Source organism: Pantherophis guttatus, chromosome 7, assembly GCF_059756535.1.
Source record: "Pantherophis guttatus breed Tessera chromosome 7, ASM5975653v1, whole genome shotgun sequence".
Lineage (NCBI taxonomy): Eukaryota > Metazoa > Chordata > Lepidosauria > Squamata > Colubridae > Pantherophis > Pantherophis guttatus.
The window spans coordinates 3,135,393-3,147,764 of NC_142069.1; the positions used below are offsets into that span (position 1 = coordinate 3,135,393).

At 44.9% G+C, this 12,372-nt stretch overlaps 1 protein-coding gene across 1 annotated transcript in view; it reads right to left on the bottom strand.

The window, feature by feature from the left end:
• GDI2 (GDP dissociation inhibitor 2) overlaps positions 1–10,506 on the bottom strand; it is a 36,007-nt gene extending 25,501 nt beyond the window's left edge. Inside the window, exon 1 of the mRNA XM_034407810.3 lies at positions 10,038–10,506. Within this exon, the coding sequence (XP_034263701.2) occupies positions 10,038–10,418 (381 nt within the window). The 5' untranslated portion in view covers positions 10,419–10,506. The remainder of the gene's footprint in view (positions 1–10,037) is intronic.
• Between the last annotated feature and the right edge of the window lie 1,866 nt (positions 10,507–12,372).

The following is a 12,372-nucleotide window of genomic DNA, read 5'->3' on the forward strand; positions in this document are numbered from 1 at the left end:
TTCTGACGGAGGGCAGTCCAGTCTCTTCTTGAAAGCTTCCAGGGATGACGCTCCCACAACTTCCGAAGGCAACTTCTCTTCCATGGATTGATTGTTCTGTCAGAAAATTCCTCCTTATTTCCAGGTTGAATCTCTCCTTGATCAGTTTCGGGTTGATTATTCTCACTGTCAGAAAGTTCCTCATTTCTAGGTTGAATCTCTCCTTGGTCAGTTTCCCTCCATTATTCCTTGTCTGGCCTTCAGGTGCTTTGAAAGACAGGTTGACCCTCCTCCTCTCTGGGGCAGCCCCTCAAATATTGGAAGATGCTATCCTGTCTCCCCTGGTCCTTCTCTTCAGTAGACAAGCCATGCCCAGTTCCTGCAACCGTTCATCATCAGTTTTAGCCTCCAGTCCCCTCATCATCCTAGTACCACTGTATGCGGCGCTAGGGAGGCCAACGCTTGGAATTCAGGTAGTCCTCGTCTTACGGCAATTGAGCCTGACATTTCTGTTGCTAAGTGAGAGAGATTTATTAGGTGAATTTTGCATCTTTTCTTGCCGTGGTTGTTAAGCGGATCACTGCAGTTGTTTAGTGAGTAACAGGGTTGTTAAGGGAATCTGGCTTCCCCATTGACTTGGCTTGTCCGAAGGGGATCGCGTGACCCCGGGATGCTGCAACCATCGTAAATATGAGCCAAAGGTCCAAATTTTGATCATATGACCGTGGGGATGCTGCAACGGTAAAGTTGTGAAAAATAGCCAGAAGTCACTTTTTTAAAATTGTTTAGCAGTTGTACCTTTGAATGGTCACTAAACGAATTATTGTAAGTGAAGGACTATCTGTACCGGGTCCAGTTCTGGTTATCACGATATAAAAATAATGCTAGGATCCTAGAAAGAGTGCAGAGAAGAGCAACTAACATTGATAAAGGGCCTGGGGGCTAAATCGTATGATGAACGTTCCAGGAAGTTAGGTATGTCTAGTTTATCAAAAAGGATTTGGGGGGCGGGGGACATGACAGCTGTCTTTCAAGTACTTAAGGGGTTGTCTCAGAGGAGACTGGCTTATTCCCCAAAGCAGCAGAAGTAGGACAAGAAGCAATGGGTGGAAACGTGTTAAGGAGAGATGCAACCGGGAGACATTTTCTGACAGTTAGAACAGTTCATCCATGGAATAGCTTGCCTCTCGGACTTGTAGGTGCTCCAACACTGGAGGTTTTTTTAAACAAATCAAAACAAAACATTTGGTCAACCATTTTGAGCAGAGGTTGGACCAGAAGACCTTTGAGGTCCCTTCTGGCCCTGTGATTTTATGTTTTCATGTCTCCTAATAATTCCCTTCTAATTCAACACAAGAACAGTTTTTTCCCGAACGCCATCACTCTGCTTAACAAATAATTCTGTCAACACTGTCAAACTATTCACTAAGTCTGCATTACTATTAATCTTCTCATCCTTCCTATCACCCATCTCCTCCCACCTCTGACTGTATGACTGTAACCTTGTTGCTGGATCCTTACGATTTATATTGACTGTTTCCCTATGACTATCATTAAGTATTGTACCTTATGATTCTTGATGAATGTATCTTTTCTTTTATGTACACTGAGAGCGTATGCACCAAGACAAATTCCTTGTGTGTCCAATCACACTTGGCCAATAAAGAATTCTATTCTATTCTATTCGCAGAGATTGAGAACTACAACCGATTGCTTATTTAGTATCCACCACTATCACTAAGTGTTGAATCTAATGTTTTATGATGAATGTATTTTTACAATGACTATGATAACGATCTATCACTATTGTTGTTTGTACGTTGTTGTATTGCTACATCGGAAACAAATTCCTTGTGTGTCTAATCACACTTGGCCATAGAGTGGAGTGGACCCCCTTTTAAAATAGAATTCTTTATTTACCAATAAAGAATTCTATTTTAAAAGGGGGTCCATGTTGAAACAAATCCTTAGAAAATTAACATTCGTATCTGAAGGTCCAACCAGCAACACTGGGACCAATTTAAGCCGAATTAAGTTGAGCTCGATTATGTGAAAAAGCTACTTCGGTTTGCTTTACCTGTCAGGTTTCAAATAATGAAATCCATTGTCTGCGTGCCTCTTGGGTGGACATGGGCCAAGGCACGCAGTCTTTCACTGCAGCCTCAAGACAAAAAAGCACGCCACGTCAGACAAGGCACAAGCAGCTCACGACAAAAAAACTCTATCAATTAAGTGGAGGTGCCAACATTTTACCGGTGGATATTCTGACATTCCAGAATCGGTCACAGTCAGCATTTTCTTGTAAGAACTCAGTAACGCTTTCAGCTATGTTCTTGTGGGCAGAAGTTCAGTCTAACATACCAGCAAAGGAAGTGGAGTCCTCTTTATTCTGACTAGAGTCCTTGACTTACAACACTTCATTTAGTGACCGTTCAAAACAGAAAAAAGTGACTTACGGCAGTTTCCCCCCACATATGACTGTTGCAGTATGTGATCAAAATCTGGACGCTTGGCAACCGACTCACGTTTATGTCGGTTGCACTGCCCAGAGTTCCTGCGATCTCCTTTTGCGACCTTCTGACAAGCAAAGTCAATGGGGAAGCCAAATTCAATTAACAACTATGAGACTGTTTTAAAAATTGCAGTGATTCACTTAACAGTGGCTCGCTTAGCAATGGAAATTTGGGGCTCAATTGTGATCGTAAGTCGAGGACTACCTGTAAGGCTGATCTGAACCGCAGCAGACTCTAGCTGCTACTGGTAGTCCTTAACTTACAACCACAAATGTGCCCCAAATTTGAGAAATCCATTGAGTGAGTTTTGTCCCATTTTTATGACTTTTCTTTGCCACATCTGTTAAGTGAATCACTAAAGTGTTAAGTTAGTAATATAGTTGTTAAGTGAATCCGCTTTCCTCGTTGACTTTGCACATCAGGCGGTTACAAAAGGTGACTCAGGGACACTGCAACCGTCGTAAGTGTGAGTCAGTCACCAAGCGTCTGAATTTTGATCACATGATCATGGGGATGCTGCAACCAAGTTAAGCGGTCCTAAATCACGTTTTTCAGTACCGTTGTTAAGTTCAGTCACTAAAAGAACTGTTGTAATTTGAGGACTACCTGTCTTAAGACACAGAAACTGCTAACTGCCTTAACATTTGAAACAGGCCATCAACAGATCTCCGCTCTTCAAAGAATTCCACCCCAGGGTTTCTCTGCTCAAGTCAGCAAGACAAGGCATGTTTTTTTACAGTTAAAATCTCTGGTTCCCCCCCCCCCCCCAGCTGAACAAAAGATTGAAAACAAATGCAGGAAAGAGCTGGCTTCCACAATTGCAGGAAGCTTCTATTCATTCTGGGCCGCGTTTCTTTCTCAGAAAGAACAATTCCCCTCTTATCCTATGCTTTGACCCTCGGCATTCATCCGAAGGGAGGGCTTCTTACCAAAATCCGTTAATTTGCAGGAAGAGAAGTGAAACCGACCAATTTTTCAAAAGAAAGCAGAACATACAGAGAGAGAGAGAGAGAGAGCAGAAGGGAGGGAGGGAGAGAAAGAGAGAGAGAGAAATGCTTGCAAGATCAAAAGATTAGCATTTTCACCCTGAAGGCCACCGAGTTGCTTTTGAAATTCATTTTGCAGAATATTTTTGCAGGCCCGTCGGGAAGTGTCTCAATTAGAGGTCATCCAAGCAATAGGGACATCTTTGTCCTTCTCCATTGCCAAACCAGGATGAGGGTGTATGACGATCCTTGTTTGACAAGGTGGCCAATTTCCTAGAGCTTCAGGAAGCAATTTTCATTTGTTGGATCCAGCCAGCTCATGCGTGAGAGAGACAACTGAAGAGAGCGATAAATGGAGATTATTCTGATTTAATTAGGTGCTCCGCCCATGGCAGCTCAAAACGAACATATAAAGTAGACAAGGCTGACATGAGCCGAATGGTTTCCCTTCTCTGCCGACTTTTATGGAAATTGCCCCCCATTTCTGCTGTTTCAGAGTTGGCACATCCAGCTGTTTGTCTTGCAATCCGGGTTCAAGCCACGACAACCACAATTTTCAAGGTTTAACATGTTCTTATTTTTAAGGAAACTCCTTTCTCCTAAACTGGTGTTTCTCAAACTCAGCCACTTGAAGATGGGTGGATTTTCAAGTCCCGGAATTCCCCAGCTAACATTATTTCCCCCCAAAATTATCCCCAGCATAGCTAGCTGGGGAATTCTGGGATTTGATCCAGACATTTTCAACTTGGGGCTCGGGAATTCTGGGAGTTGAAGTCTACCCAATGGGGGGGGGCTGCCAGGAGTTTGGGGGGGGGGCAGTTGACCTTGGAGCTGCACATCAATAAGGAATGGGCACATTTAATTAATCAAAGGGAGAAGCAACCTGAATTAAGGAGAAACTTTCTAATAGTGAGGACAAATTAACCAGTGGAACAGCTTGCCACCAGAAATCGTGGGTGCTCCATCACTGGAGGTTTTTAAGTAGAGAATAGACAGTCGCTTCTCTGAGATGGTATAGGTTCTCCTGCTTGAGCACTAGAAGTCCTCCAAGGTCCTGTCCTATCCATCTTAAAGGGGCCAAATTTGATTTAAGCCATTTAAACGGTCGCCTGAAATGATTCTCAGTGGCCAAGCATCCGAATTTGGGTAACGCGACCACGGAGGAATGCTGCAACAGTCAAAAGAAAACGGTCGTAAGTCGCTTTTTTCAGTGCTGCTGTAACTTCAGTTGCTAGATGAGTGATTGTAAATCAAGGACCACCTGTATAGTAGGATTAGAGAAAGCCTGCTTGGCAGGAAAGGTAATTTACACAGTCAAAAGGAAGACAAACCGGATGCAGGGCCCGGAAGTGAAGGTTATAACATTTCTGTGGTCAGAGACAATTTTTTTAAATCAACAAGAGACCGATTTTTTAAATCCCTTTTAGGAGAGAGGGAGTTTAAAGGCAGGCGACCTTAAGAAAGGTGAATGTGGAGGGGAAAAACCTTTCAAGACTGCAAATATTTAGCGGTTCCTCCTAACAGGGGAAATCTTTACTCTCCTTGGGGGAAGCACCACCTGACTCCCAAGTGATTTCCCAACTGTAAAGAGTGTATTTCAACTACAAAGCAAAGCGAACTACATGTTTCAAGTTAGGCAAGTGATTCTTTTGCCAAACTTAAGACTGACACTATAAACCAGGGGTGTTCCAACCTTGGCCACTTTAAAGACCTGTGGACTTCAACTCCCAGAATTACCCAAGTTTAGAGGGCTTAAATCGGTATGCCGATTAAGCTGCCTAGGATTCTGACATGTTGGAGAGAACCTAGAGCAGGGACGTCCGATCTTGGGGACTTTTAAGACCTGTGGATTTCAACTCCCAGAATTCCCCAGCCAGCCTTTAAACCAGAGGTCTTCAAACTTGGCAGCTTTAGGACTTGTGGACTTCAACTCCCAGAATTCTCCGGCTAAGCTATGCCATGCTATGGCTAGAGAATTCTGGGAGTTGAAGTCCACAAGCCTTAAAGCTGCCAAGTTTGGGGATCCCTGCTTTAAACCCTCATTTAAGAATTCTGGGAGTTGAAGTCCACAGGCCTTAAAGTCACCAAGATCGGACGTCCCTGCTGTAAACCCTCATTTAATGTCAGAAGACAGACAATAATAGTCAAGGGAGACAATTTTGATGCTGGGGTTGGGGGGGGGAGAGATGTTTCAAAGGACAGCAGAAAGAATACTGGTAGTCCTCCACTTAACAAGCATTTGTTTAGTGACCATTTGAAGTTAAAATGGGCCTGAAAAAAGTGACTTATGACCGGTTTTCACCCTTATGACTGTTGGCAGCATGCCATGGTCACGTGATCAAAATCCAGCCGCTTGGCAACTGGCATGTACTTATGACAGTTGCACCATCTTGGGGTCATGTGGTCGCTATCTGTAATCTTCCCAGCTGGCTTCTGATAAGCAAAGTCAATGGGGGAAGCCAGGTGTGCTTAACAACCGCAGTGATTCACTAAACAACTGTGGCAAAAATAAATGGGATGCAACTCTACTGCCTTGCATAGCAACAGAAATTTGGGGCTCTATTGTGGTCATACGTCAAGGACCACCTGCCATGAAGGAGAGAAGGGTCAAGAAAGCACCAGGAAACCGGAGGAGACCTGGTTCGGAGGCAGGAAAACCTGCAATGAGAAGCTGAAGATGCCAAAAAAAAAAAAGCTACTTAAGACATTTCCAGAGGTCACAATTGTAGAGTAATGTAAATTATGCTACCATTATGTCAGTTTGATAGTTACGAAGTTATTTCCTCCATAGAAAAAAATACAAAGTCAACATTCTAGATAGGGGAGAAAAACAGAGAAAAGGTACAGAAAGGGTAGACCCAGCCACAAAGAACAACAACCTTGCAATGTAGGAGAGCTCAGACAAAGGACTGGCCTTTGAGGCTTGGTTAGAGTGAATTTAGGATAGGATAGGACAGGACAGGACAGGACAGGACAGGACAGGACAGGACAGGACAGGACAGGACAGGACAGGACAAATAGGAACTGGAATAGAACAAAAATAGGAATAGGAATAGCTTGTCACCTTGAATGTACATTAATCGGCATACATTAAAATGAAATTACGCTGCATACAGCTGTCCAAGGGTCTCCACCGCTAATATAAACATAAACATAGCAAGATAAATGAATTTAGCTCTGCTCAATCCTCATCTAGGCTATGAACTGATGATGCTTCCCTGGCTCATTGATTTCAGTGGGAAAAATAGTAGCTGCAGAATGAAGTCAAGGCTCTGAAGTCCCCCATTTCTGACACACACATCCAGGCCTGGCAAAGCCCAGGAGCTCCAGAGAACGGCAGAGTGCCTCTTGGTGCAAAAGGAACACTTCAAAGAGGGCATGCCAAATCTTTGGGCTGCCAAGCAAAATCTATTTGCGAGATGCCCTCTAGAAGAAAAAGAGAAAGCAGGGAAGAAGCTGAAGGGCAAGGGGTGATTCAAGGGCAAAAAAATTAAATCCTCGGCTTGCAACCATTCCTTTAGTGGCCGTTTGAAGTTACGACGGCCCTGAAAAAAGTGACTTAAGGCCGTTTTTCCCATGATCGGTGCAGCATCCCCGTGGTCACGTGACCAAAATTTGGACACTTGGCAGCCGATTCATGACAGTTGCAGTGTCCCGGGCCATGTGATCCCCTTTTGCAATCTTCTGATTGCAGCAGTGGGGAAGACAAATTCACTTTACAACCGTAAAGTTGACTAACTCAACTGCAGTGATTCACTTAACAACGGTGGCCAGGAAGGTCACAAAATGGGGCAAAACTCATTTAACTGTCTTGCTTAGCAAGGGAAATTTAGGCACATTGGTGGCTTTAAGTCAAGGACTATTTGTAATATACAATATATAAAATGTACAATATAATCTCCTGGGATGTCTTCCTTGACGCCACAGGAGGAGAAAAGTCTGGTGGGAAAAGGGATGGAGCAACTTCCAAAGTGTCACGGAGGTCGGAGCCTCCATGGCCAGGAGCAGTGTGCTGCGGAATGGCATTTGGAGCTCGCCAGGGTCCCACCCTGCCGAGGCAGGCAGCCAAGGAACATGGGGCAGAATATCCAGGGTGGATAATGGAGCAACAGCCAAGCAGTGGCTCCATCCATGGGGAGGAAGGCTGGATGCCCAGAGGGGTTAAAAGAAACCCAGCTTTCTTGGCTTCAGAAACTTTTGAGGGGAGGAGGGCAGGCTGAGCCAGATCACGGGTTCCCAGAAGACCCGGGTCAGGGGGCTGTGTGAACCCATCTCTGCAGGTGGGACAGGGGGGAAGACAGCCATTTGAATTATTAAAACATTGGGGAAAAAAAAAAAAAAAAAAAAAAAAAAAAAAAAAAACCACAAGGAAGATTAAACAGGAGGGGGTGGAGAAGACAAGAGGGTCCAAAAAGAATGCTAAATAATATATAATAATTAATCATTCATAGAAAGTAAATGATTTTAAATTGGGTGCTTTAAATTTTTGGGTTTTAATTCAGGCCGAAATTATTCAATAATTTTAATTATTTTTTAAATTGATATCCGTATATTTTTGTTTTAATCGGCTGTACGCCGCCTGAGTCCTTCAGGAGAAGGACGGTATAGAAATAAAATTATTATTATTATTATTGTTGTTGTTGTTGTTGTTGTTGTTGTTGTTGTTATATAATCATCCCCACATAAAGGTGGGTCTCAATAGGGGGAGAGGAAACAGAGGAAGAGGGGGGATACCAAGCCCACCCCAACCGCCTTCATTCAAACTATCTTTGAGGGGGGCATGAGAAGCCATTCAGATGACTCCCTGCCCCACTGATATAATAAAAAGTAATGAAAATAAAATAAACCTGAAATAATGGCAGGTTTCAAAAAGAAAAGAAGAGGATGCGCAGGAGGGGGGAGGGCACCAAAGGCCAGCTGCTTTCCCCTCTCCAGTTCCACCTATTCAGACAACTCCCAGCCCCACTGATTTAATATAAAAGCTAATCCTAATAAAACAATCCCCAAACAATGGCAAGTCTCAGCAAAAAGGAAAGAGGAGGAGGGGGAGGCCTCCATCCCTCATGCTACATGATTCTTTCCCTTTCCACAAGTTACACATGTCTTTGCCTCCCTTCCAGCTATACACCTGTCATTCCTTTCCCTCGAGTTACATGCATTCTGACGATTCCCAGCCTCGATACTACAATATAAACTCTAAGCCTAAAATAAAAACAATCCCCAAATAATGGCAGGACACAGCAAATGGAAAAGGAAGGGAGGAGGGAGGCTCCCCAGGCCCAGCCCAGCCTCCATCCCTGTTATTCATGTGTGTCTTTGCCTTCCCTCCAGCTACACGTGTCATTCCTCCAGTTCCACCCATTCAGACGACTCCCAGCCCCGTTGCTACAATGTAAAAGCTAATCCTAATAATAAAAAAATAATAATAATCCCCAAATAACGGCAGGTCTCAAGCAAGAGGGGGGAAAGAGGGGGTACCGAGCCCATGCTAGGCGTGTCTTTGCCTTCCAAGATACACGTGTCTTTCCCTTCCCACAACATACAAGTGTCTTTCCCTTCCTTGAAGTTACACATCTTTCCCTTTCCTGAAGCTATGCGTGTCTTTGCCTTCTCACGTTCCACGCGTCTTTTCCCTTCCCTCCAATGACATGTGTCATAATTCCCTTTCCCAGTGAAAAGAGGGTAGAAGAGCAACCCCAAATGTAATTAAAATGTCTTATGCTTTCATTAGAAAAATATATATATACGTGTATGTATATATACACACACATAGATGTGTGTATATATGTGTATATACACACACACACACACAGATATATATATCAGTTATGAAATATATATATATATGTGTGTGTGTTTTCTGAGGTTTTCACTGGTGTTTGCGTAAAATTGGAAGTGTCTTGGCGACGTTTCGACGAAGTCTCAGTCTCATTATATATATATCAGTTATGGATAAGAGAATGTACATTTACAATAAGTGTATAGGAATTAAAAATAATTCTTTTTTCGTAATTCCCTTTCCCCCCCTCCAGTTCCCCCCATTCAGACGACTCCAGGCCCCCTGGCTACAAGGTAAAAGCTAATCCTAATAAAAAAATAATAATAATCCCCAAATAACGGCAGGTTCTCAACCAAAAGGGGGAAAAAGGAGGCCGCCCAGCCCAGCCTCCCATCCCTCATGCTACACGTGTCCTTTGCCTCCCCGCAAGACACACGCGTCTTTCCCTTCCTTGGAACTTCCACGCGTCTTTTCCCTCCTCACGTTTCACGCGTCTTTTTTTCCCCTTCCCTCCAACGACACGTGTCATAATTCCCTTTCCCTCCCCCCTCCTCCAGTTCCACCCATTCAGACGACTCCAGGCCCCCCTGGCTACAAAATGAAAGCCAATCCTAAAATAATCCCCGAATAACGGTGCCCACCGAGCCCGGCCTCTTTCCCTTCGTGTTACACGCTTCCCGCAAGATACACGTGTCTTGTACCCCTTTCCCACGTGACGCGCCTCCCAACGGGCTTTCTAGCCCTCCCTCAATCCCAGGCGCCCCGGCCGCGTCCGCTCACCGTCAGGCCGGTGCCCAGCACGATCACGTCGTACTCCTCATTCATGGCGGCGGTGACGGCTGAGGCGAGCGGGCGGCGGGCGAGGCCGGGCGGGGGCGGCGCGGCGCTGGGAGGCCTCCCTCGGGCGGGGGCGGCGGAGGGGCTCGGGCGGCGGGGCCGGGGCGGCGGTTCGGGGCCTCGGCGGCCGTAACTGCCGGCGCCTGAGGAGGAAGACGACGAAGAAGAAGCGGCGGCTGAGGAGAAAATGGAGGCGACGCTGCTCCTGCCGCCGCCGCCGCCGGGAGAAGAGCGCGCCAGAGGGGCGGGGCCTTTGGGGGGCTGGGCGGGGCCTCGGCCGCCACCCGAGGGGGAGGAGCTGGACGGCGCCCCAATCCCCGCCATCGTCGCCAAGGGGGCGCTGCCCGGCCGGCGGCCGTTATTGGGCTGCCGCGAGGTGTCAATCAACGCCGGGGGGGGGAAGAAGAAGGAGGAGGAGGAGGGAGGCGGGGCGTTCCTTTATTCCAACCCCCACCTCGTGACCCCGCCCTCCGGCCGGGATTGGCTGCGCGCGCCCTCGGCCGGACGAGGCGAGGAAAAGCTCGATGCCACGCAGGTGCCGCCGGGCATGTGGGGGGGGAGGGAGGGGGAGGGGAAAGAGCATGCGCGCTCGCGAGGGTGAAGCCGCTGCCCTGCTTCCGGGTGGTGCGCACGTGACTCCCTCCCTGCCAAACTAGGATTATAGTTTGGCGTGATAAACTTTTAAATCTGTGTTTTTGAAACTTGGGCTGCTTTAAAGAGGGATGGGCTTCGGCTCCCAGAATCCTCCAGCCTGGGCCGGAATTCTGGGAGTTGATATCCAATTATCATTATTGTTATATAATTATTATTTACTTTATTCATTAAACATGAAACGCAAGTCAACTGATCATTTAAAAATGCATCACAAATGCCATTGACTGGTGCTAATGGTTGATACGGATTGCTGCCAGCGTCCAAGGTATCAACCAAATTTATTATTATTATTATTATTATTATTATTATTATTTAAATATGAAACTCAGTCGACTGAACATTCAAAAATGCATCACAAATACCATTGACTGGTACTAATGGTTGATACAGGTTGCTGCTAGTGTCCAAGGTATCAACCAATTTTTTTTAAGTATTATTATTATTATTATTATTATTATTATTATTATTATTATTATTATTATTCATTAAATATGAAACTCAGTCGACTGAACATTCAAAAATGCATCACAAATACCATTGACTGGTGCTAATGGTTGATACGGGCTGCTGCCAGCGTCCTAGGTATCAACCAAATATATTATTATTATTATTATTAGTTAATCTTTAGTGAGATTCACAGCCTTTGAGGCTGGTTAATAGCTCAGCAGCTCGAGTCCTAACCAAGGACCTAGGAACTGTTAAGGTATCGTCGGAGGATGTAATTATTATTATTATTATTATTATTATTATTATTATTATTATTATTATTATTCATTAAATGTGAAACTCAGTCAACTGAACATTCAAAAATGCATCACAAATACCAAAGACTGGTGCTAATGGTTGATACAGGATGCTGCCAGTGTCCTAGGTATCAACCAAGTACCTTCTTAAAAGATACAATATTCTGAGTAGCGCAGTTTTTTGCATTTCCGCTGGTGTTATTGCAGGAAGCTGCAATTTGCTGATGTATCTTATAAAATTCTTGGACATGGTACCAAGTGCCCCAATGACAATGGGTATCACGGTGACATGTTTCATACATAGCCGTGTAGTTTCGATGGCCAGGTCGTGATATTTCATGATTTTTTCCAGTTCTTTTTCTTCGACTCTGGCATCTCCTGGTACCACGATGTCAATAAATTGGTACGTTTCAGTTTTCGACAACTGTGATATCCGGGGTGTTGTGTTCCAAGTGACGATCCATCTGTATTTGAAAGTTTTACCAGTAGTAAAAATTTTTGAAACCGACCACTGGGTCATACGTGTGAAAAACGGTCCCGAGTCCCTTTTTCTCAGTGCTATTGTAACTTTGGACAGTCACTAAATGGATGGTCATAAGTTGAGGACTTCCTGTTTATTGTTGTAAAGCCGCCTAGACTTGCCTAATGGTGAGAAAGGTGGCATGCAAACTTAATAAATAACGGAACTACCTCATTTAGTGACCACAATTGGGACTGGTCTTTCCGTTGTTATGTAATGTGGTCGTTAAGTGAGACATCTTGATTTTTCTGATCTTCAGCTTTCCAGAGCTACGAAGTTACCACTGGAACCACTGTAACTCCGAATGGATGCTAAACAAGGCAATTGTCTTGATATTTCGGAGCTCCTCCCGTTTTTCCCG